This window comes from Maylandia zebra, linkage group LG9 (assembly GCF_041146795.1).
Source record: "Maylandia zebra isolate NMK-2024a linkage group LG9, Mzebra_GT3a, whole genome shotgun sequence".
Classification (NCBI taxonomy): domain Eukaryota; kingdom Metazoa; phylum Chordata; class Actinopteri; order Cichliformes; family Cichlidae; genus Maylandia; species Maylandia zebra.
Genome location: NC_135175.1, coordinates 16,596,686 through 16,621,194, shown reverse-complemented (window position 1 = coordinate 16,621,194; position 24,509 = coordinate 16,596,686). Strand labels below are relative to the sequence as shown.

The window sequence follows — 24,509 nt, the reverse complement described above, 5'->3', positions numbered from 1 at the left end:
TTGCACAGCACGTATCTGCCCATGTTTGATTTGGCAGAGTCTTTACACTGGATGCCTTACTTAACACAACCCCAAAGAGATTTGTGTCTCCTACTGGAATCAAACCTTGGATCTTTTATACAACGGAGACACTCGAGAGGTGAATGAATGAAATCGTTTAAATGAGAAATGTTCGATGACGTGCATTCGAATGTCGATAATAATTCCTGAATCTTCCATTCAGAAAGTCACCGCGGAGCGAAATATTAACATGACTGTGGACAATATCACAGCCAATATCAGAGATCCAAAGTTATCAGAGCAAATAAGTGATGAGGACGAGAAGCTGAGGGATTGAACAGATGAGGAGTGATTGTGCTGACTAAGGTGGTGGTGGGCATGAATCAAACATGAGCAGTAGTCAAAAAGTAGGAAACGCACTGACCATCACAAAACCCATCAGTAACGCCTGAGTCAGGCTGAACCCCTGAGACATACCCCACAGGTCATGTTTCATGTAAAGAACAATCAACGTGGACACAGGGGTGAATACTGAATAATGAACAAGATGAAATGTGGTTAATTTTTAACAAAGTCAACCATCAGAAAGACGAGGATTAGCCTTTGGCTCCACAGCACTCACAAAGAGGTGCACTTCAATCAAGTGACCATCTTCACACGGATGACTCAGTGCGTACCTCCTATATGACGTGTTTTGCTGGAAGCGACAATGCGCACCACTTTCTTTGTATACAAGGTTCGATAATGAACGGCTCCCCGACGTGACTCATGCATCCCTTTAAAATTCATAAAAGTGCATGTCTCCCACTGGTGCTGGATCAGATGAAAACAGTAAGTGCTACTGTTAGTGCGTAACTCAACTGTTGAATCATCTTCAAGTGCGCCATTACATCCTCTCTGGCAGCAGAGGAAACTCAGGCCAAAATACTCAATTTGCAATAAAGTGCTTTTGGATTTGACCAAGTGGTTTTTGTTTTGGGAAAAAAAGCTTCTAAACAACTCATTTTAAGTAAAGCTACAGTATAAAGCTACTAAATACTCAGTACTTTGTATCAGAGGTCCAGTGTTTTGCAGATCTGTGGTTCTGTTTTGAATTTATTAAATTTCACTGTAAAAAAGATGAAAAATTATAACAGCAAAGAGATTGGTTTCTTCAGTTGTGGAATTAAGTTAGAGCAAAGTCTGAACCTAACATCTTTTTCTCATCTCCCGTCTTTTCTTTATTTGCTATTTATCAAATATTCTTCCACATTACACTGAATGATTTCCCCAGACCAATGCATCACAGTGATATCCACGCAGGCCCTACAGCCTCACGGTAAATCCCTCACTCATATTATGTCTAACAAGGCGTCGAGATCTGGGAAGGATTGAAACACCAAAGCAACACGGACAAAAGAGAGATCCTAGAATAACGTAGCACAGGATATTGTAAGGGAGCAGTCACGTGCAAAAAGAGTAATGATGATTTTACACAACAAGCATTTCCGTCACACACTTCTGATTTCACAAAGGCAGCGAATGACGATGCTTAAAATACACACAGAGCTGGGTGGGTGGGGCTCAGGTGGTAGAGTTGGTTCTCTGCAGTCAGGACGTTGGTGGATTGAACCCCGGCTTCTTCTGTCCATGTATCAAAGTATCCTTGAGCAAGGCACTGAACCCTGAGACGCATCGACTGAATTGTGAGTGTGTGTCAGCTAAAAGTACTTTAGTGTGGATAAAAGTGAGTAGAAAGGCATTATATAAGCACCTGTTTATTTAATATTCTCACTCTCTTTCTCTTACACACACACACACACACACACGCACGCACACACAAACACACACACACAGATCCATCTGTACGCATAGAGTTGAGAGTTAATTGGCCAAGTGTTATCACAGGCCGGCAGGCTGAACCGAGGTTAAGTGGTCACTGTCTTTTGGCTGTGGAGACACAGTTAAGCTACATTCCAAGATGAAGACTCATTATTTGACTGACTTGAATCACTCAGACTAATTCTTGACTGATTTGCTTGCTGATGATTGATTAATTTGCTGGCGAATTGCTTTATTTAATGATCTGACTAAATTCTGAGTGAGTGACTCAATTATTTACTGCCTGACTGCATGACTTATTTACTCACTGTCTGACAGACAGATAATTTACTCCTTGAGTGACTGACTGTATGATAAAGTTAGTGACTAATTTATCAAGTGACTGACTGCAGGTAATAACAGTAATGACAAAATGAGAGCATATCTGAGTCTATTAATCTAAATATCTTCTGCCTATAGACAGAAGTGCTGATAAGATGCCATCAGCATGTGCCTAAATATGCTTGCATATTCTGAGCGTGCACCTGCTTGTGTGCATGTTTGCATACACAGGTGTGTTCTTCTTAGTCTCACCAAAACTGCATTCATGACCACGTGTGAGTGAGCAGATTATAAGGAATGAGAGAGGGAAAGAGGTTGTAAGAGGAAGGGTAGAAGATGGAGACAATCAGAAGTAATGTCTCAAGGACATAGAAACTCATGAAAGAAAGCAAATGTTTTTGCTTACATATTCATTGCGCTGAGACGGATGCAATGCTGAAGAATCAAACGGATGGGTCCTCGTTATTCCCAACCCTTCTAATAACAGTCTTGTTAGAGGAAGAGGCTGCATCCCGATAATCAGTAAGAGCTGAGACAGAAATCCTCCATACACACAAACACACCCAACAAACCAAGACGACACGTACGCGTACAGATAAGCATACACACCAATACGCATCTCATCTCAAACGAGACGACGCTCATTATCTGGCTTTCCGTTTGTTTGCTTCGGTTTTTGACTTCTTTATTCTGTTTTTGTAGGATTTTTCCAAGTTACCTGTTTTGGTGTGAAATATATAAGACATTATTCATATTATATTTTGAATCCAATTTTTACAAGATAATGTTTTGTCTCTGGGGAGCTTTATTGTGTTTTTATCAGCTCACAGCATTTATCATAAAACAAATATTAATATTGCATGAGGAAATGAATCGCAGAGCCTAAATTAAACCAAAGCTACGCTCAGACGCCACTTTAGCCAAATACAATCTGGCCTTTTTCCTACAGAGACATATGATACCGAGAGCCTGCAAGAAGCTTATTGATGAATTATAGATTAATATAAATGAGAGGGAGTTGCTGCACTTTCCTAATGTCAGTACAAAATTCAACACATTTTATAGCTTAATCTTTTGATGTGCTCATTACCCTGCTGGAGATACCGCTTGTTAAAGCGAAGCTGGAGTTTACTTACTACTAAGTATACAATCCATCTCTCGTAAGTCTAACGTATTTAAACGAGGGATAATTAGAAATGGTTAGAAAGAGTACAGATACAAATGGGTTTAATAACTCACCATATTGTAGTACAAACAACCAGAAGCCAAACTGAATGTCAAAGCCAGAAACTTTATATAGCAATATTTCATGTAATCTCACAGTGATCATAAGTGCACGCACACGGAAGAAATAATCGAGCTGAGGAGAGGATTAAGATGGATTTTTTTTTTTACGAGTGGGTTGTGACTCATTCTATTTTAAAACCCTAATGTGGCACCTCTACATGCTAGTGTGCAATCTCCCCTCTACTCTTATATCTACTTTCTTTGTCGCTGAAATGTGAGCTAGACCCCGAACATGTCCTCAAGGAGGGAAACAAGCCCTGTGCTGATCACGGCACAGTCTAATAAACCTGTATTACACAACTCCTCCAATATAGCTATCTTCACCTGGGAGGCAGAGCTGGTAATGTATTCCTGTGCTGCATTCCCTCATGTGTCGCTAACTCCCGCTGAGCAGGGCATGCTTCATCAGGGCCATAATGGCTGATTTGATTTAAAGAGATCCAATTACCCTCAACAATGGAGCGATTTGATTGTTTACTGACAGAGAAGGGGGAGTGTTATTGAAGTAAAATTGGAGGTAATTGTCTCAGGGAGATGTGGGGAAAGATGAAACTGCCTGATTGGTTGTGGCGTCCGGCTGTCTGAGAATAAAGGATGGTTAATACACGGTTATCAGTGACTGGGTCGGGGTCCCAAAGGTGGGCTGGTGAATGCTTCCTGGTATCAGAAGCTTCTGGCAACATTGTTTTTTTTAACCTCTTCTGTGTTTTCTGAAGTTGTTGTAGGCTGAATAAAAGCTAACGACTCTATGAAAGTTTACCGCTCGAATAAACAAATCAAACATGACTTGTGACGATGATGTTTTCATAAACACGTGAATTTGATGATGGAAAATGAATACACGTTGGGAATACAGTTATATGTGCAACTAAAGAGTTGCTATGGTGCCTCGAATTATTATACAAACAGGCAGTCTAATAAAAACAGGTAACTGCAGTCTAAATAGAAAAAAAAATATAAAGGAAGCCACTATATCTGTGACAGATGTAATTCTTAGGTGCATCTGTGTGATTTGAATCAGTGTCTCAAGGGTGATTTCATCAGCAGTACATCACCTCATTGACAGGGGGTGCCAGATTCAAAGCAACAGGGTGTTGCTTTCTATTTGCAGGGGATATTTCTTTATTGAAAGCATAGAAGTGATGCGGGCAACATCCTTTGATGTCAGACAGTCAGATTTCACATTCAATATGCAGCCATACACCAAGATTACATCAATATTTAAACCCCGAAGACATCTGTAAACATTAATGCTGTCATTCTGAGATGCAAGATGATTATTGGCACAAAATATACTGATTTTCTTACTTAAATCACCAACGGAAACACACACACACTCTGGTTAATGGCTTGTTTGGAAAGCACATGAACTGAAGTTTATGTCCACACAGGAGCGGAAACCGCAGTCGCACGCACCCTGCAGCCAAACGATCAAAATCTTCATTAGGCAGAAATAAATATAAATAACCTGAAAGAACTGGCTGATTTACCCACAGCAATAGGAAGTGTATTCCTTTTAACTTCCAAATAAATAAATAAGCTTCAGAGGAGAGTACAGACATGAAACACAGCAGGTTTAAAAGGTCAGAAATGGAGGTAAATTGGAAAGTGGCATGCTGTTGGTTCCCAGTAATAAACTATTCTGGCTTCCTGCGCTTGGTTTTTCACACCAGTTATATCTCACCCTTTTGTGTCTGTCTTTGATGTCTGCAGTTGACGCGTTTACAGTTTAAATTGTAGAAGAAGAAGAGCATAAGACACGGAAAGCGTTAGACGAGGATAAAGGGAGGAGAGGCAGGGATGTGTGAGGAACCTGTGGCTTTATAACAGGCATTCTGCACACATATAGAAAAATGCTTGCTTGGAGAGACATATAAGACGCACACTCTCCGACATAAACACACTAACACTTGCTGAGATCAAAGAATTTCTTTACTTTATTTGGTAGCTAAAGCTCTGCTATAATCTTAGTGATGAACACTGGGAGGTCTCTTCAGAGACATTTTCACGAAGAAAAGCATGAGAGCTTTGAATATGTCTTAAAAAATACAGAACTGAAGGGTGTTTGTGCACCTCCAAAGATCATGAACCAGATCCTGGAGTAATAAGTTTAAGGCCCTGAAAATCTGCTAATCATCAAACAGTGTTTTCTTTCCCTCTCTTCTATTTGTTGCTTTCCATTTCTATTTCTCTTCTTGACATGCTCCCAGTCTGGCAGAGGACAAAGAATGCCAGTGTGCTGATAAAAGACATGCCAGACCCTCGAACACGAGAGATTCATCCCGAAGGCGACGGAGAAATTTCATAAAGTGCTGCTGCAACAGGGACAGTGTGTGTCAACTTTGTGTGAGTCAGTGTACATGTCCGCACTGTCTTTTAGCCTGCTTTCTTTGCAAAGTTGTTTGTGCTTACCATTGTGCAGTCTGTTGACAGCAGGGATGGAAAAATATGTAAAAATTGGCGTGGGAGAGGAAAACACAAAATGGACATTCTGTGGTGATCTAAAAATATTTTCTTTGGCTGGGAATGCGCAAAGTGGAAGGAAGCATGTAATGTAATTTCCCCTCCCTGCTCGGTGCAATCAGCCAGCCTACAACGACGTCGGTGTCCCGGAACAAAATGTTTAGATTTAAGGCTTAAAACGGGTGAGTTGTCAGTTGTCAACACCTTTCCCCTTTTTTTTTTTCTCCTGAAGCTGACCTCGAGCGAATACACACTGACGCCTACACACACACTTGCAATCGTGCAATTAGTGACATCCCTGTGGCGCACTACATTGGTTTCCACAGTAACACTCCCCAGCACTGATGTCATCAACGCGAGACACAAAGAGCAGGAGACTGCGATAGAGGGAAGGTGAGGCGTTATGAGCTCATGTCTGAAACTACACTGAGAGAAGACGAGGGAGGAGGAGGAGAAGGTGTGGGAGTGGGATAAATGAACGAGAGGTGAAAATTGGAGAAGAAGAGAGGGAAAGGAAAAGTGTGAGATGGAGAAAAGGGCGTGTAATATTCATATTAAAGAGAGGAAGGTGGCGATGTATAGTGAAAACGAATGGATGATGGCTTAAGCCATCAAGACGTGTGGTTAGAGAAGAGAGGACTAAGAAACAGGAAGAGAAGTGGAGGAAGTAGACTGTTACTCCACTTTTACAATTTCCATCCAGTGTTATCTTTTATGATGGCAAGCTGCTCTCATTTTTATTATAAATTAATAGCACTGATTTTATTACTGTAATCAGAGTAAAGTACAATTTGTCTTCTGTAAACAGTAAGAAGTCAGAAAGATGATCGCCTTATCCCTATTCTGAGGGTGTTTTTATTTGACGTGATTCCAGACATGCTCTCTTTACATTCAGCCACGAGGAATATCAGTGCGAAACTGGCCTGTGTCTGCATAATGTTACCACTGAATCAGGCTGATTACAGCCAGGGTGTTTGAAAAGGGTTAAACAAGACAACAAGAGAACATCCTGATAAGCTGAGGTGTGCACCTCAACAAGCACCTGCTGATTCATGTGAGAGAGGCGCTTTGGAGCCACTTTCAAGTGGAGAGCTTAGTTTGATGTTACTCTATTACTCAATTACTCTAGACCAGATGCAGAAAGGAAGCCAACAAATCTGGTATTCACGCGCTGACTGGATAGATTTTCATGCCTTTTTGTACTCTCTGCTTGGAGCGAGTTTTTTGTGCCATATGTGCACATCATGTCCATCACTATAAAGAATTCTTAAAAGTCTCAATGCTTTTACAAAAAACTAAGAGAATAATTTGTTTAATAAGTAAAACAGTTTCACAGAAGTCCCATATTTTTTAAAAATCTCACACTGCAGATGGGATTTGTGTTTGGAATCAAATCGAATTGAAACCCTCACGCCGAAACTTGATTACAGGTTGCAGTTGAGGCCGCTCACTTTGTGCAACGGCATTCATTTATAAAATTTCTTAAACACATGTTTGCATTCATTGCATTTACATGAAATGCTAACCTTTGAATGTGGTTACAAGCATTGCCTGTGTGTTTAAATGGTTGGTGTATTTGGAGAAAATACAGTGTCTTTTTGGCATTCAAGAGCTGTTTCCAATTCATGTGTGTCAAATTACCATCTGTAAGTAAATGGGGAGGAATTGCACTGACAGACAGTGTAGCAGTGAATGGGCCTCATTTATTGCTACACAGGCGTACAGTACATTATGCAAATCAAAAACTATGAAGGAGGTGAAATCAGGAGAGACAAAAACGTTGACAGATGAGAAGAATGATTCTCTGCGACATCAATATGCTACTAAATCACATTACAGGGGGATTGGAATATAAGCATACATATGCAGTTAGGTCTTAGCTATCACTGCTCTCTATTTTTTTCCCTCTTGTTTCATTTTCCCCCGCTCTCTGCTCGGTCTCTTTAGCCTGACTTGGCCCCTCTTTGCGTTTTTCTTCAAACCTTCTCGATTCTTGCTCCTTCCCTCTCGCTTGTCTTGCTCTTATCCAATCACAGAGCTTTCCAGAGGACTTGACACTGAGGTTATTGTATGCGAAAGATGATTCTCTCTCCGCTGGCACTGCTGAGCTCTCACGCAAACTACCACTCCCCCATGGTGATGCTGCCAAACTTACCGGCACTAACAGGTTATGACACACGAGTTCTATAAGCCGAAGATTTGGCTTTTGCTTTTAGAAAGAGGTGATTTTCTCTAGATTAGCCATGCAAAATGATATTATAATTGGCTGGAACTTTGATCTTACAAAGACAGAACAACCTGCGCTTTGAAATCACTTTGTCGCTTCAGGTTAAACTGTTGTTTTACTGAAGTATGTGGTGTAAAGTAAAAAAGGTGTCTGAATCAGAGGTTAGAGTCACTAGTGAATAAAGTTTTTGAACACTGGCCAAATGGGGCTTGTCTCAGGAGTGCCTGGCCTCTGCCTCTTCTCTGTCAACATGTATCAACTTACACCTTGCCAAGAGCAAAGGCTCAACCCTCACTATTCCCTCTCCTGTTTCACTTGCTCGCTCTCAATCTTCTCTGCTTTTAGGAAACTTTTTTGTCAGTGGGTGCCACTGACACTGACTATCTTTCTACTTTACTTGTTAAGAAGAAGACATTCGTCTTTTAACGGCTAACGATTATGAAATGACTTCTGTGATTTAAGATAGCTGACCTGAGTCAGCATACCATCACTCTAAATGTCTGTAAAGGTTCTCAGTCATCCAGGTCATCGTAGTCAAAGGAGCTTGCAAAGAAAAGCGTCTGGACTTCTTGAAGTTGCTTGAAGACGTTTCACCTCTCATCCGAGAAGCTTCTTCAGTTCTAAGGTCAAATGGTGGGGAGTCCCAGATATAAACCTAGTGGGAGTAACCCCCCACAGAGGGACAAAGGACCCCCTGATGATCCTCTACCTAATCACATGAGCCAAGGTGTGAAAATGGGTGTGGGAGGTGGCTCTTCTATGTTGTGCCATGCGCTTGTGAAGTGGCTGTTTGGTCTCTCCAATGTAGAGGTCTGGGCATTCCTCGCTGCACTGTACAGCATACACCACATTGTTAAGTTTGTGTTTTGGCGTTTTGTCTTTCGGGTGAACCAGTTTCTGTCTGAGCGTGTTGCTGGGTCTGAAATACACCGGGATGTCATGCTTGGAGAAAACTCTCCTGAGTTTCTCTGATACACCGGCTACATAGGGGATGACAATGTTGTTGCGTCTGTCCTTATCCTCCCTCGCTGGTGTCTGGTCTTCTTTTCTGTGCCTCTTTGCTGACTTTATGAACGCCCATTTAGGATAGCCGCACGTTTTGAGTGCTTCCTTTACATGTGTGTGTTCCTTCTTTTTTCCTTCAGGCTTAGAGGGAACACGTTCTGCCCGGTGGTGTAGGGTCCTAATTACTCCAAGTTTGTGTTCCAAAGGGTGATGGGAGTCAAAGAAGAGGTACTGGTCCGTGTGTGTGGGCTTCCGGTAAACTTCGATGTTGAGGTTGCCGTTCTCTTCAATGTGCACGGCGCAGTCCAGAAAAGGCAAACAGTTGTCCTTTGTGTCTTCCCTGGTGAACCTGATGTTTTTATCCACAGCGTTAATGTGCGCAGTGAAGGATTCCACTTCTTGTGTCTTGATTTTGACCCAGGTGTCGTCCACATATCTGTACCAGTGGCTGGGTACTCTTTCTTTGAAAGAGCCAAGAGCCTTCCTTTCCACTTCCTCCATGTAAAGGTTGGCTACAATAGGTGACACGGGGGAGCCCATGGCACAGCCATGTTTTTGTCTGTAAAAGCCTTCGTTGTACTTGAAATATGTAGTGGTGAGGCAGAGGTCTAACAGTGTGCAGATCTGATCGGGTGTGAAGTCTGTCCTGTCCTCCAAGGAGCTGTCTTCTTGTAGTCGTTTTCTGACAGTCTCCACGGCCTCCGTGGTGGGTATGCAAGTGAAAAGAGAGACTACATCAAAGGACACCATGGTTTCATCTGGATCCAGGGTAAGTTTCTGGACCTTGTCGGTGAAGTCGGTGGAGTTCTTGATGTGGTGTGGGGTGTTCCCCACGAGAGGCGCGAGGATGGTAGCAAGGTGTTTAGCAATGTTGTAAGTGGCTGAGTTTATGCTACTGACTATGGGTCTGAGTGGGACAGCTTCCTTGTGGATCTTAGGAAGTCCATAGATGCAGGGTATGGCATCCCCTGGGTAAAGGCGGTGATATGTAAGGCGGTCAATAATTTTGTCCTTTTCAAAGTCTTGAAGGCAAGCTATAACTATCACTCTAAATGTAATAAATGTAGTAATTCATTTAAAAAATCCCTGAGAAGGTGTCTGCTGTGTCTGACAGTCCCACTGAGAATCAGCATCCCTCCCTGCAGCTTTATGTAGTTTGTAGCACAATATTTCCCGTATTTCCAATATTTTCAGTCTATAAACTGCAGCAGCGTCTTCTTAAGTCCTCTTGTTTGACTTTATTTTGTATTTTTTTGTTCTCATGCATCTGTCAGATGCGTAAGATTTCTATTGTCATTGTCGTGGTCTCTGATCCTGGGTGTGTTTGGACTCTAAATTCTGGCTCTGTTTTGGTTGTAATCTGAGTTTTGATGTTTTGAGTCTTTGATTTAGAGCCTCTGGGTCTCTTCTTTTCTTAATATGCCTTCGAGTTTAGTTTAACTTTTGTATCTTTGTATTCTGGGTTATGTGGCGATGGTTTATTTTGATTCCTGGAGTTTTGGTTTGGGCAGCACTGTTATCACTGTTCCCTCACAGCAAGGAGGTCCTGGGTTTGAATTCATCATCCACTCAGGGCCTTTCTGTGTGTAATTTTGCATCCGTGTCTCTGTGGGTTCTCTCCGGATACTCTGGCTTCCACAGTCCAAAGACATGCAGTTAGGGGTGGTAGGTCAATTGGTGATTTTAAATTGCCAATGACAGGCTGGCGACTGGTCCAGGGTGTGTACTCCAGCATGCTTGAAGCTTAGACCTGACACCCATTAAAACATTTTGTTAAAGTATTCAACAAAAAATTAAGGTTTAATTTATTTGCACTCTATTTTATACTTTGTATTTTTAATTGGGTTACAGTGTTGAACTGTTGTCTGAGAGCAAGTGGGTCCTGGGTTCAAATTCACTGGCTGGATGTGGCCTTTCTGTTTGCATGTTCTCCCTGCCTGTAGTGGTACCCCAGCCTCTTCACACAGTCCAAAACATGCGTGTTAGGGTAACTGTTGATCCTAAATTGGAGTGAAGGTGTGAATGTGAGCGTCAGAGGTTGTCCATCCCTCTCTGTTAGCCCTGCAATAAATAGACTGATGACTTGTCCCGGGTGTAACCTGCTTCTTGCCCTATGACAGCTGGGGCAGGCTCCATCCCCCAGCGACGCTGGATAAGCCGATGGAAATGGATAGCTAGTGTCTGGAATTACTGCTATAGGTGGAGAGCAACAAAAAAGGCTGAAAAAAGAGCGACATGCAAAGGCCTTGGATTGTTTTTCACAGGGATACAAATTAATGTAGCTGTAAGGTCACTGCTATCCAATTCCCTAATGATACATTTGTAGGTGTATTGAATAAACAACAGCAACAAAATAAAACAAAAATCATTCAAACCCATTCAGATGTCTCTATGCTAAGGCTTCAATTATCTGTAATCCCCCGTTGTGTGCCAGCCAGACCGTCACAGTAGGGGGCGTATTGAGCTTTGCCGGTGGCATTCCCCATTGTTCTAACAACACTCTGCAAAACCACAGAGGCAAGCGAAGAGACCCCTCATCTGAAACTGAGGGTAGCGGGGTTGCTATAGGAACCACCGAGCCCATTAGGAAGCTAAGATTACCCAAGATAGTAGAGGAGGAGAAGTGATATCAAACAAATGCATTTATATGCTTTTATGTTCACGCGTGGCGTGGCGCACGCACGCACGCACGCACACACACACACACACACACACACACAATAGTGTCTTAATGCGTCAGGTTAAGAAGTGATCTCTACTACCTAGATGTGTTGATGCTACCAGATTGACTGAGGCTCACTCATTACCACTGTGTACTTTTCAAAGCCAAAAGCAAGCCTTTGATCTGCTTGTCTCTTCTGCTCTCTCCCTCTCTTCAGCCCATCTCTTTCAAATACATATCAACTACCCCTTTATTTTACTGCACTTTATTTCTTAGTCTAATTTTCTCACACCAACAAACACACCTTCGCTTCAGTTAAATAACTATTTTAATCATTTAGAAAAAAACTGCAATTTTGCTCTCCGACTTACATAGCAGAACAAGCCAACCTCTTATATGTTTTATATGGTAAATGGTAAATGGCCTGCATTTGTATAGCGCTTTTCTAGTCCATAGGACCCCAAAGCGCTTTACACTACATTCAGTCATTCACCCATTCACACACACATTCACACACTGGCGATAGCAAGCTACATTGTAGCCACAGCTGCCCTGGGGCGCACTGACAGAGGCGAGGCTGCCGGACACAGGCGCCACCGGGCCCTCTGACCACCACCAGTAGGCAAACACGGGGTTAGTATATGATCTCCGTAGGCAGGACACTTCCAAACATGATGCGCTTATTAAGCGACAGTTGAAAAGTTCAAATTTTCGCTCATTATACACACTTAATTGCAAATTTAATTTTCATCATTAACTACACAAGGTGAGCCAGAACAGACCAGAATATCATTTGAGATTAAATTAATGACATGCATCCAACGTTTGTAAGATTAAAAAAACCAGTGACAAATTCATTGGTGCCTCACCACACCCCTTGGATAAGTTTTTATCAGTACTCACCAATGAGCTCCTTGTTCCTGATGTCCAAAGCCATATTTCTGAGAGCAGTGGCGACAGCGCACACGACTTTGTCATTGTCTATCCTCAATAATTCCACTAGGATGGGAAGGCCTTTCTCCTTACGGACAGCAGCACGGATGTACACTGACCACTGACAAGAAAACACAAGTGGAAAGAGTTAGTGTTAACAGTGTTCACAGTGTTAACGTCCAACGACCATAAAGAAGGAGTATATTTACATTTAATCTTGCACAGGAGGATTTTAAATAAAAGTTAAACAGAAGAACACCAACAAAATAACAATTAATTAGTACCATGTTAAAAAAACAACAAAAAAAGAGACTGCAATGTGAAATTAGGATAACAGTGTTTTGCTTAATAAAATTGTCATGGGTGCTTTATATGAAATTGTTTACACCCCATAGATTTCCTTTGAGTAAAGTGGTTAGTGTAGGAAAAAAAAGGAAAGAGGCAGAAAGAGCTCAGTGGTCAAATGGGAGATGTTATATTCAGCAACTGACGCATTACGCTGTGTCACAAGTAATATACTGTGAGAGGGAGAATTATATGAACCAACCAGAGGAGTTTTAAGCCTGGAGACCTCTCTATCTTCCCTCAACAACTATCAAGGTACCCTCAAATGGGCCACTCAACCCTGAACAGCTCAAATGCATCTGCCTTATGGGTCAATTGCAGACAATTGGGGAGGTACTGAAATGCCCAAGAATCGGTAGAAGTGGTTGAAGTGTGAGGCTGAAAGTTTCTGTCACTTTTATAATTGATCTTTCCACAGCATGTAAAGGTTAAAACACAGTTCTGTTTACAAACGGTGTTTCTTCATATGATCATTTTAGGAAATATTTTACCCTTGGATTGAAATGATCTTTGGTAAGACTTACGTGGGCAGAGTTTAGTGTGCCAACACTAATTCTTCACAAACTGATAGCAGCTCTAATTTAATTATAAGAATACTGACAATGAAGTTAAAAACACAACAGGAGAAAACAGAACAATACATGCATGTAAACACACACGCACACACACACACACACACACACACACGTTCATACAGTTAGGCTCTTGTAAAATAAACGCAACACAAAAAGTTATGAAAATTTGTGTTTGGTTGATTATTTCTTTGTTCTAAGAGTGCTTCTTGGCAATAAGTCTTACACTGTTGGAAAGCTTGTTTATTCTCCCTTAAATGGTGCCACATTTGTAAGAAAAATGCATTTGTGGGTTGAGCAGTAGAGTTGAGCGTGTGGGTTGCACCCATGAAAAATTTGCAGTCTTTTCTGCTTAAAACATTTTACTCTGCTATTGACACTTTCCTGGATTTCCTGTATTGAATGATTAAAGGATGAATAAACACGACACATTGGAAATTTAATAATGTATTCACTTAACAACAGACTAGCACGTGGAAGAACCACACAGAGCCATAACAGCCTTGCACCTCAAACTCATGCTGGTCACCAGTTTGGTTACACACTATTGTGGGATGGCCTCCCATTCTTCAAACAGCATTTGTTGCAAGTCATCCAGCGTGGCTGTGTTGGTCACTCTGGCATGAACGGTGAGCAAAAGCTGATCACATGAGTATTCAGTGGGGTTGAGGTCAGGACTGGAGGCAGGCCATTCCTTCATCTCCACTCCCAAATTCTGGAGGTAGTCTCTTATAAACCACACTCTGTGGGGGCGATCGTCGAGGGTATTCTTGGAAGAGTTCAGTCCCAGACTGCAGCGATATCTTCTCTGCACTTTGACCCTACAATCCAACTGTTGTAGGAAGAATCCTGACTGATCACTGAACATAAAATTCACCCACATGTTCAGGTGTTAGCAACATGCACTGATGTCAGCACATGTTCCCTAAACCAGTGCAATGAAGGGCAGTCATTGCAGGCCTTCTGGCAACCCTATGAGACCAGAGATTGGCAGTGTGCAGTCTGTTCCAGATAGTCTGGGTAGAGAGCTGTCAACCAAATGGTCCTGAGAGACAAGACTACAAATCTGTAGAAGACTGCTTATGTGCTGACGGGGTGAGGAAACAGTCTTCTTGTGGTGTTCTTTTCTTGAGACACCAACTTCACGGCCTGTCTCCAAAATTCCCTGTTATATGGAACTTGGCCTAACTTGAAGATGGCGCTAGGCCTCACTTGAAGCTGCCCTATGGCACAGGTCCCATCCAGATCAGTCAAATGTGGAGTGCTTAGAGCAGACACCAACTGACCGCTGTAGCAGTGTCCTTGCTCACAGGTGCTGACAATCAGGCACCTGTTTGTCAGCACCTGGGTACCACAAGCTCAAAACAAAGAGTCAATAACATCAACTCGGATTTTCAACCGGATTTTCCTTACAAAGTGGCACCATATAAGGGGAAATACACTGGCTTTCCAATAGTATAAGATTTATTGCCAAGAAGCATTGTTACAACAAAGAAAAATCTACCAAATTCAAGTTTCCTTACTTTTTGTGCTGAGTTTCAAACGTGTGATTCCCTTAAGACAACCCACCCCCATCATTTCCTTCTCCTCCTCCACCCTTGATTATTCTAGAGACCCCCTCTTCTATACCTGTCATGCTCCGACTGTCTGTCTACTCTACTGTCGATGGAAATACCAATTCAAAATGAGTTACAAACACATCCCATACACATCTACAGGTCCACTGAAGCATACTCTCACAGTGTCTCCCCTGTCTGTCACTCCCTCTTGAGTTCATATTTTCATAAACTGCATTTTTTGGATCAAATAAATACTTCCATTAAGTTTCTCACATAGTCTATTTATGACCAACAATGTCTGGCGCAGTTTTTATTTTTATTTTTATTTTATTTTATTAAGGTCAAGCTAAGATTATACCCACACACTTTCTGCCTTTTACCCTTATATAAACCTCCCTCAAGGCTACAGCTGCCCCCACCAGTGCTCTCCAATATGACATGACTCATACATTATTACCATTTAGCTGCCTCCGTTGGTTGCCTGTTGTTGAACCCTGGCTCTACTCCCTGTGTGTACAGGTTTGGAGCATTTACATTATTAAAGTAATTACATTCCTACTGAGCAACGTGCAATACTGCATTACATAGAAGACATAAAAACACGAGACCGAACTCAAAATATTTTAAAGTCAGCAGGATGCTGCAGTGAGCAAAAAGATTATTAATTCAAAAGAAAATTACCTTTTTTTTAACCTATGTGGTTATGGAGGCAGAAGACTTTTCATAGGTTTTGCTGCATTTGACTGTGTACAATGAAGCTCTTGGCACCAGGCATGCATATTCACACAGTTTACTTGCACACGTTCAGCTTATACATGCATACTTAAGTATTTTGACCAACATATAATGTGAATGTGCACATTTATCTATGTTTTTTCAGAGCACAAGACCTGTGTACAATTAGTAAAGTGTGTCTCTGCATTCACTGCACAGCCACTGTGTGTTAGGACAAGCTAAACACATCTGCACTTGCAGTTGTATACTCATCTGTGGTTGTATAATTCGACAATTTATATTTGACAAATATAATATAACAAGGCAAACAATTTTGAAAAGCATCTCAAATCTAGCATTACCTTCCAGCTGCCTGCAGCCAGGTTCTGCAGAGCCCCAGCTGCACCCTCTAGAGTGTCAGGATTGGAGCATTCAGACAGCAGGGTGAGGTAGGGCTTGACGATGGTGGGGTGCCACAGCATCTGAACTCCTTTGGGGGGCTCCGCCGTGTCGGGAAAGGGGCCCACGCCATCCCACTGTGAGAGATGAGACAGAGTGAAATAGCTTTTTTTATGTTCATTTATATTCATGAAGAAATACTTTAAGGAAACCGTTAACTCCATTCTCACAATCACATTTTGTTTTACCCTTTAGGAAACTTTTTACTTTATTTAAAACCAAAAAATAGCACCACTTCAGTGTGGTTGAACATTTTAATGACATTTTTCACCAATTCTAGGAGAAATAAGCGACTGTGAAATCGTAGGATGTTCCTTTTTCTGTTCTTCCATGTAAAGCTTACAGTGATTCTATAAAAACCTGCATAAGAAATCTGAATGAACTTGCTTTTGTATCTAAACACATTTTTTATGTCGGAGTGACTGAATTCACACGAGAAAAGCGAAATGCACTGCCCCTGGTACACCCTGACCTATTAGAAAAATTACCGAGACACTGAGTAAATCACTCCTTGTCAGCTTAAGAATCGTGATGGATGGATGAATAGCGATAAAGGTGTTGAAGGGCTTAGATAGAAGGGAGATGCATGATCTGAAACGACAGTGAGAGCTGCAGAAGGAGAAGACACTATGAGAGAATGTCTCACTGCTACATTTGCTTTGAGCAATAAACATAAAGCTTTACAGCTAGCTCTCACTTCATCTTTGTCTTTTTTCATTACAGAGGAGCCTTTCTTGATGTCTGAACTTCTTTGTTGGCTGACATACCCACACCTTTTTCATGTAGGCATACACCAGCATCTTTCTCTCTCGTTTTCTCTTCCTCTTAATTCTCTCTTGCATGTCATTTATATCTTTCCCTGATTTTTCCTCCTTCTAATTCTTCTTCTCTCTCTCTGCCTCTCTCTCCTGATTTCTCTGTCTCTTTCTTGCATGCTTGACCCTTTTTCCTAATTTCTTATTCTGCTTCCGTCCCGCTCTTTCCAGTTCTCAGTTTTTCCTCTCCCTATCGACCTCCTCGGTTTCGCTCTACTGCATCGTCTCCTCTTCTTGTCTCAAGGTAAACCAAGCTAGTGTATATCTTGAAAGAAGCACTGTGGCATGTGTGTGTTTGTGTGCAACTGAGTGTCACTATCTGTTTTTATCTATGTACAGATTCGATAAGAAATCATAAAACTCAAAGCGCAGATTAAAGCACTACACAAAGGAGCATCAGATGATTCACAATAGCCATTCTACATATTTAACACACATATATGTTGCTAAACGCCCTAAAATAGCATTTTAAAATACATTTACTTCAGTATGGTGTTATTAACCTTTTCATCTTGGACTTCCTGTTTTGAGTATTTGCTTATTTGCATCTCTGATGCAAGCTGGATCTCCTCCACTGTGTGAAAATGTTTTATCTTCAACTTAAGTTTTACTTTGGAGAAGAGGAGTGATTTGTGGGGGAATAGAGGGTTCGGTGAATAAGATGAATGAAGAAAAAAGAATGTGTTAGTGTGTCCAAAAACATCTGTGCCAACTTTTCTCCCTGAAATGTGTTTGGATGTTGAAGAAGAACTCCTCGATCACAGCCTTCCCCCTGGGGGAAAAATTCACAGTGCAAAAACCCTGTGAACATCAAGGAATAACAAGCATGCTGGCCCGCTGCCTTGTCTACAGGCTTGAACATATTTGCTTTTTTGAGAAAGTTTGAGGTCCGTGCTAATCCTGCAGTACAAGTGGTCAGACCTGCACTACAATATCAATTCAAATACATCAGAAACCCTGAAAGCAGAGCAGCAATACAATAGGAGAAACCCTTAGCACAATTAAATCAGGTGTGCCTTTTATATATCAGTTATTTAAAATACATTAAAAATGAAGTCATATAGTCAGACTGCTAAATACCTAAAAAAAATGCCAATTACACAAAATATCAACAATTCCAGGAAAACATTTTCCAGTAGTTCATTAGGATTGTTTCGGTCAAGTTCAGGCTCCCTGATCTTCCGATCTTAACTTGTTTTCTCTATCTCTCTCTCTTGGCTTCAACTCTAGACTTTCTCAGTCTGTCAGCCTCCCACTAACTACTATCCCTGCTTCATTTTCATAGGGTTTTATAGTGTATACCTCTGGGGTTTGACCTTTTGCTACTTCCCATTATCTATCCCTCTATTCATCAGTGTGTATTCCCTCCTGGCAGTACTGACTGCTTTGCTTTGATGGTTGAAATTTGGCTTCAAATTCTTTTCAAATTTAGTTTACTAATATTTTCATTTCATTTAAACACAGCTTTGCCAGAGCATTGAATGGATCATCAGTGGTCAGCAACAAATAAAATAGAGACATATTCTTGATATTTAGTTTGGTTTGGGCCTCAAATTCACTTCTGGTCCATCCGGTTAGCTCTGAAAGATGTAAGTAAGGTCTGTGTTTGCATACTTTAGGCCTGTGTCTGTGTTTAGGTCTTTAGGAAATTAAGAGAAGCTGAGTGTTGAAGCCTTTAAAGGAAAGTTGAGGTCACAAAGACTCAATTATATATAAAGTTAAAGAGCAGAAATACCTCACACAAGCCAGTTAATTTGAAAAGAAACCAATGCTTTTCAGATAACCTTGAAGAGAAACTGATCTGCATTTAACTGCAGATCCCTGCTGAAAGGGATGTGTGGCAGGTTTCAGACATTCAATTTATTTAAAAAAAAAAAACTTTTTTAACTTGCTCACATCATCTGATTAGCTCCTATTTTCTGTGTCTTTACCTGGTCAGCTCCCTTCTTTTTCTTCTTCTTCTTGCCCCAGCAACCGGAGCTCTCTCCATCGCGACCATTGGCATCACAAAGCAGGCCATCCAGCTCTTCCAACCCCCCTTGCTGACCATGAGATGTCTCAGCAGCCAGTCGGTATGACAGGTTCCTCAGGATGCAAACACAGTTCTCCACAGTCTGCGAACAGAGCGAGATGGGAGAGATGAAGGCGGAAGAGAAGGTGGGGAGAAATAAGATGAGATCAATAAAGGGAGAGGTTTAAATGGGAAAAAAAAAAGGTTCAGATTGAAGATTTGTGTTTGATGCCATTTAATGAAACATCTCGCTTGAAAACACCGAGCAAACTCAAATTCAAAGAACGGTAATAAAAACCACCCACTCTCTCACTTTTACACTATCAGCCTTCCACCCGCACTCAGGAGCCAGACAGATGGAGAGGGTGAAAGACAGGGAGGGGGAGAGGGAAAGGAAAGAACAACAATAATCTCACAAGTAATATTCTTCTGCATATTGTTAGCTCTGACTTTGAAATGAGATTAGCAGAAACTCAGGTAAATGAGGAAAAATGACAAACCCAATATATTATATCACACCCCATTAAACATGAAGTTTCGAGGCTCACCCAGTAGCCAGAGAACATGCGTGTACTCTTGAGTCTGAAGGAAAGCCGATTCTCTAATAGTGTATATTGTCTCTTCTTAAGTGTGTGTGTTCTGTTTTGTTTCTTTAACTGATTGTGTGCACTTGCATACGTGTGCGTCGCTGACAAAGGGGAGACATCAAGTCAACAGAGTGGAAATTAACAAAGACAAATCATCAATCTTCACTCAGTCTGACTGTTGGTTTAGACAAAAACAACTAAGGAGTGTAATTGAACACCCTCAAGAGATGCTGCAAACAAAACAATGTCTCACTCCAGTGAGCTGCAGTCATATTTGAAATTCTATTCTCACGTTATTATGGAGCGATGTAGGAGAAGTTACACTTTATTTACAATTTGCTGTGACATTTTGGATTTCGATCTATTATTTCACATTTCTTCCGTACCCTTTTGTTTCTAGGTGCACTGTGCAGGGAAATTAAGTTGACAGGTAAACGGATTCTGTTATATGTCTTGTCAAAGCAGGAAGGTCAGAGGTCAGGGCCAGTTACAGATCAGCACCTCTACACCTGGGTGGGATTTACGGTTCTCTCAGGAACACAGAAGTTATGCACTCCAAACTGTGACAGGAAACTTTTGTAACACCAAAGCTAGAATTCATTGTTCTTGTATTTATGACCTTTATGCACTTTCCAGCCTAGAGTCTTAGAAGCTGGAAGTCCACACATAACAACCATCCAGTAAGCTTCCCTATGCAATGAGACACACTAAATGTAGGCTGTTAAATCTCAATATTATATATTAGCATTATATTGGCTGTGTATGTAGAATGATGGGTCTAGTCTATTCAGTCTTGCACCATCAATTTCAATTAGTGTGTCTGCTAAGTTAATTGACTCCTGGCAGTGTGCTATTATATAGTGGGAAACCTGATTAAATGTCCTTAAAACTTAATTGCTTCTGTGCCTTGTGTAGAGCAGAATGGCAGTAATCTAGAGATTTTCTTTAGTGCTTAAGCTATGTCACATGATATATCTATAGTGGCCACTCCTCAGATCTAATGTTTCTCTGTCCACAGTTATTGAACACGTCACGAGCAGAAGTCCATGTTGAAACAGTTCAAATAGAATCAACACCTATAGCTTTAACAAAGTGTTGCACAGAGGGCAAAAAAACAGAAAACCTATTATACAGGCACAATATAAAACATTAAAAATCAATTTTTAATCATTCACAGGAGGTCAAAACCTCCAGAAATGTAGCATTCAGTGTTAATGTTTGATGTTAACTAAAGGTAATGTGTTGGCTCTATCCTTGCCCAAATCAGCTTTCTTTAACTATTGTGCTGTACGTTGTAGTAATTCAAAGCTAAGTTATAAGAACACGCGCCTGCATTTCAGCAGTGCTGTGGTGACATGGATTATGTGATGGTATATTTATTACACCATCACATCACTGTGAATCCATAACTAAGATCAGTAAAGGCATATCTACCGAACCACAGAGTTTGTAGTTAAAAACAATAACAAGCTATATTACATTGTGCTCTGATTTTCTATCTTTAGTAACAGAAAGTTGAAATATTAACATTTTAATGGAAGTCAAAAGACATTTGGGGATTCAGCATTATTAGTCATGTTTAAATGATTGGTGATAACAACAGTTTTTTTTTTCTATATGTAAATGGTAAATTGTTTTAAAAGTGAAGAGACAATAGCTTCGTTTTATTTAGTCATAGTAACTGTAGATTCTGTGCAGGCCATTGGTTGGACAATTGCTCAATAAGAGAACCCATTCATAGTGTCCAAAGACTTACGTTATGAGATGTTATCAAGCTGCCTAAGATAGCTGACATCGTTCCGGTCTTAAAGAAAAAGACTTACTCTTACAGTGTTGTCTGAACGGCACAGTTATTTACCCCGGCAACAGTGTTGCAACAGGGACAGGTTAGGAAAGACACTGTGCACCTTTATTAATTATTTTCATTTCATCCACTTTCATTCATATTATTCTAGTAAATAAGAGACACTGATCACCCATCAATACAAACACAATAACAGAGTCACCTTGAAGCAATACCTTAATCAACAATATGTTTTTTGTATATGTGGGTTCTTCAGTTACATGCATGGTCCTACTGTGCAGCATCGATCATAATTGCATATTATTATCTTTTATATTTGATGAAATTCCTCATTATTAATGGTTTATAAAATGTAAATTTACAGTTTTGACTTCAACAGTCCCATACAACCATATCTATATCTGCTTATTCTCACGCCCCCTTTACTGTATTATCTGTGTTTGTCACCAAATATTTGCAGATGTTCAAAAAAGGTTTATTAAAGCACAAGGACATCGTGAGCAAACAGAGTGCATCGTGATTAAATTATTTATAAGTTTAAAAATACATACTCTGAAGTAGTAACTTGATTATGGAACTGCAAATTCTACTCTTTGGAGAATAAATATGTAAATGAACGTGTAAGGTCACCGGCCTATTATCTGAAGCTCGAGTGAAATTTGGTCAATGTAGCAAGACAGTAATCCAAAGCAGAGGTTTTAAAATGGCCTGGTTAAAGTTGAATCTTATTTAAATGCCTTAGCAGGAATTTAACTCTACAGTCCATGCTTGAAAGAAGCTCTGTGTGACGTGTAATTTAAACAATTCTGCAAAGAAAAGTGAACCAAAATTCCTCTACAGCAAGTTCACCCACTGTAGGTACTAGACATGTTTGGTTGTAGCTGCTGCAGATAAAATAGGCACAGTCAGTTGTGTTTAATGGATAATACTGTTTTAAAGGGGTTATAGTTTCCCTAAGTAAATGTTTGCACTCATGCACTCAACTTTATTTTAAGATCTGAAATGTGTGAAAAATGCACAAATACAAAGGACATTTACAACTTTTGCTGCCAGCCACTTTAAAATTTACGAATATGACCCTGTTATGCTACTTGAACAGTGCCTGCTGTTGTGTCTTATGGGATCAATTTTACCAAAGTAGTCAAAATAAATAGATATATTTTTTAGTATTTCAATGGCAGGCCAAGACTGTTCCAACTCAACAAGCAGATAGGGAGGAAAACATAGTCTGCACAGAGCAGGTGAGAAAGGGAAAGGCAGACAGTGTACCAAATGAGCACATGGCTAATGTGTACCGCTACTGCAACAGCGACCGCTTGGTGGTTTCTCTGCCAATCAGTCTTTGTTACTGTGGTGGCAGCAGTCCTCCTCTGGTGACTGCAGTTAAACAGTGGAGAAGGGCGGGCAGTTAAACAGTGATTAAGGATAGCTATTTAGAAAGGCTGGGAGTCAGGGAGACCTTGAGAAGTCAGCCATCCACAACACTGTTTATGTACAGTAGTATTGACTGGCCCACACGTACTGCCACATGAACACACATACGTACACTGCACGCCAACATGAACATGGCCTCATACAGAAAAAAGCAAAGTGAACCTAAACCTACTCAACTTTGACTACTGGCAGAGCTTAACTGGCAGGTAGAAATGTTGCAATACTTTGAATCTGGGCGTTTTAATTTGCCCTAAAGAGTTCATATTGATGAGCTGAACACTTGCTGAAAACTAAAACTTTTCTTCCTTGTGGCTACTGGCAGTGAAAAGAGGTGCAGTCATTTGTTTTGTTTCCTCCTGTGTGCTAAAAAGATTTCTGCAGTTTGTGCCTGTCTGTGATAAAAGGAGGATATGAGACACTTTGTAATTTAGCCTGAAAATGAACAATTTAAGTTACAAACACAAGCTAAGATTTTCAGAGTCGCACCTTGCTGTCGATCTCATTGCTGCCCAGAGAGGTCTGGATAACGTAGAGCAGAGCATCTGTCAGCCCATCACACTCCCTCATCCTTCGTCTCGCCTCCTCACCTGCTGAGCTTACGTTCCTGCAACACACACATGACAACAACTGGTTGGAGAGTGTGCTTTTCTCTGTATATGCTTATGCGTTTGCCAAATACACGGGGAAAGAAAGAGAGCTGATTGAGGAGGGAAGAAGAGACAGGATGACAGATGAAAGAAAAAGAAAGCTGGTAATAAGAGCTGTGTAGAGGCAGAGGGAGAGAGAGAGAAACAGATACTGGGGAACCTGGCACTTCTCCCTAAACTAAACAATTGAAAAAGGAGCATTAAAATTCTGGCTACATCTCAATCTATGCCCTGAAGGCTCACTTCAATTTAAAGCACTTGACTTGAGTCCAAAAAACGGGAAAGAGAAAAAAGAGCCACTTTAGTCAGACAGTTGGTGGCTGAACTTCACAGCCAACAATCACACCAACGCTGCTTTGATAATTTGACAATATTGTTCAGTATATTATTAGCAGCTTTGCCAATATGATGCACAGAAATAATGAATTGAATTTTGATTGAACTGGAAGTTCAGGTGGGCGTTGGGCTGGATTTGTTTGGGTTTCATCAAGGAACTGCCTGTGATACAGAAACACTTTGTACGAGACAGTGACTCATTTGTCTGCATTAATAAAATAGAAAATGAAACTGAGGTGAGCAGCATGAGCTAAAATTTATATTATACTTGCCTGAAATAATCACTTTAATGCTCAGTTCACACTAAAAAAACAAAACAAAAAACAGCACATCACGAAACTTTGACACAATCTAGCAAATGTCCCACATTTTGGCACTCAAGATAAAATCAGATTTAGAAAAGCAGAGAAACAACATGCAAAAACAACAACAACACAAAGACAGACACAAGAACATAATGAAAAAGAAACTGATTTTAGGTGACTCATTATTAGCCACAGACCAAAC

General features: G+C 40.8%; 1 protein-coding gene across 3 annotated transcripts in view; it reads right to left on the bottom strand.

Annotated features, from left to right (window-relative positions):
• ctnnd2a (catenin (cadherin-associated protein), delta 2a) overlaps positions 1 to 24,509 on the bottom strand; it is a 265,108-nt gene that overhangs the window by 24,538 nt on the left and 216,061 nt on the right. For all 3 annotated transcript variants that reach the window (XM_076888085.1, XM_076888087.1, XM_076888086.1), the window contains exons 16-19: positions 23,506 to 23,623; positions 19,115 to 19,297; positions 16,272 to 16,445; positions 12,690 to 12,840 (exon numbers count right to left, since the gene is read on the bottom strand). In XM_076888085.1, coding sequence (XP_076744200.1) covers positions 12,690 to 12,840; positions 16,272 to 16,445; positions 19,115 to 19,297; positions 23,506 to 23,623 — 626 coding nt within the window. The remainder of the gene's footprint in view (positions 1 to 12,689; positions 12,841 to 16,271; positions 16,446 to 19,114; positions 19,298 to 23,505; positions 23,624 to 24,509) is intronic.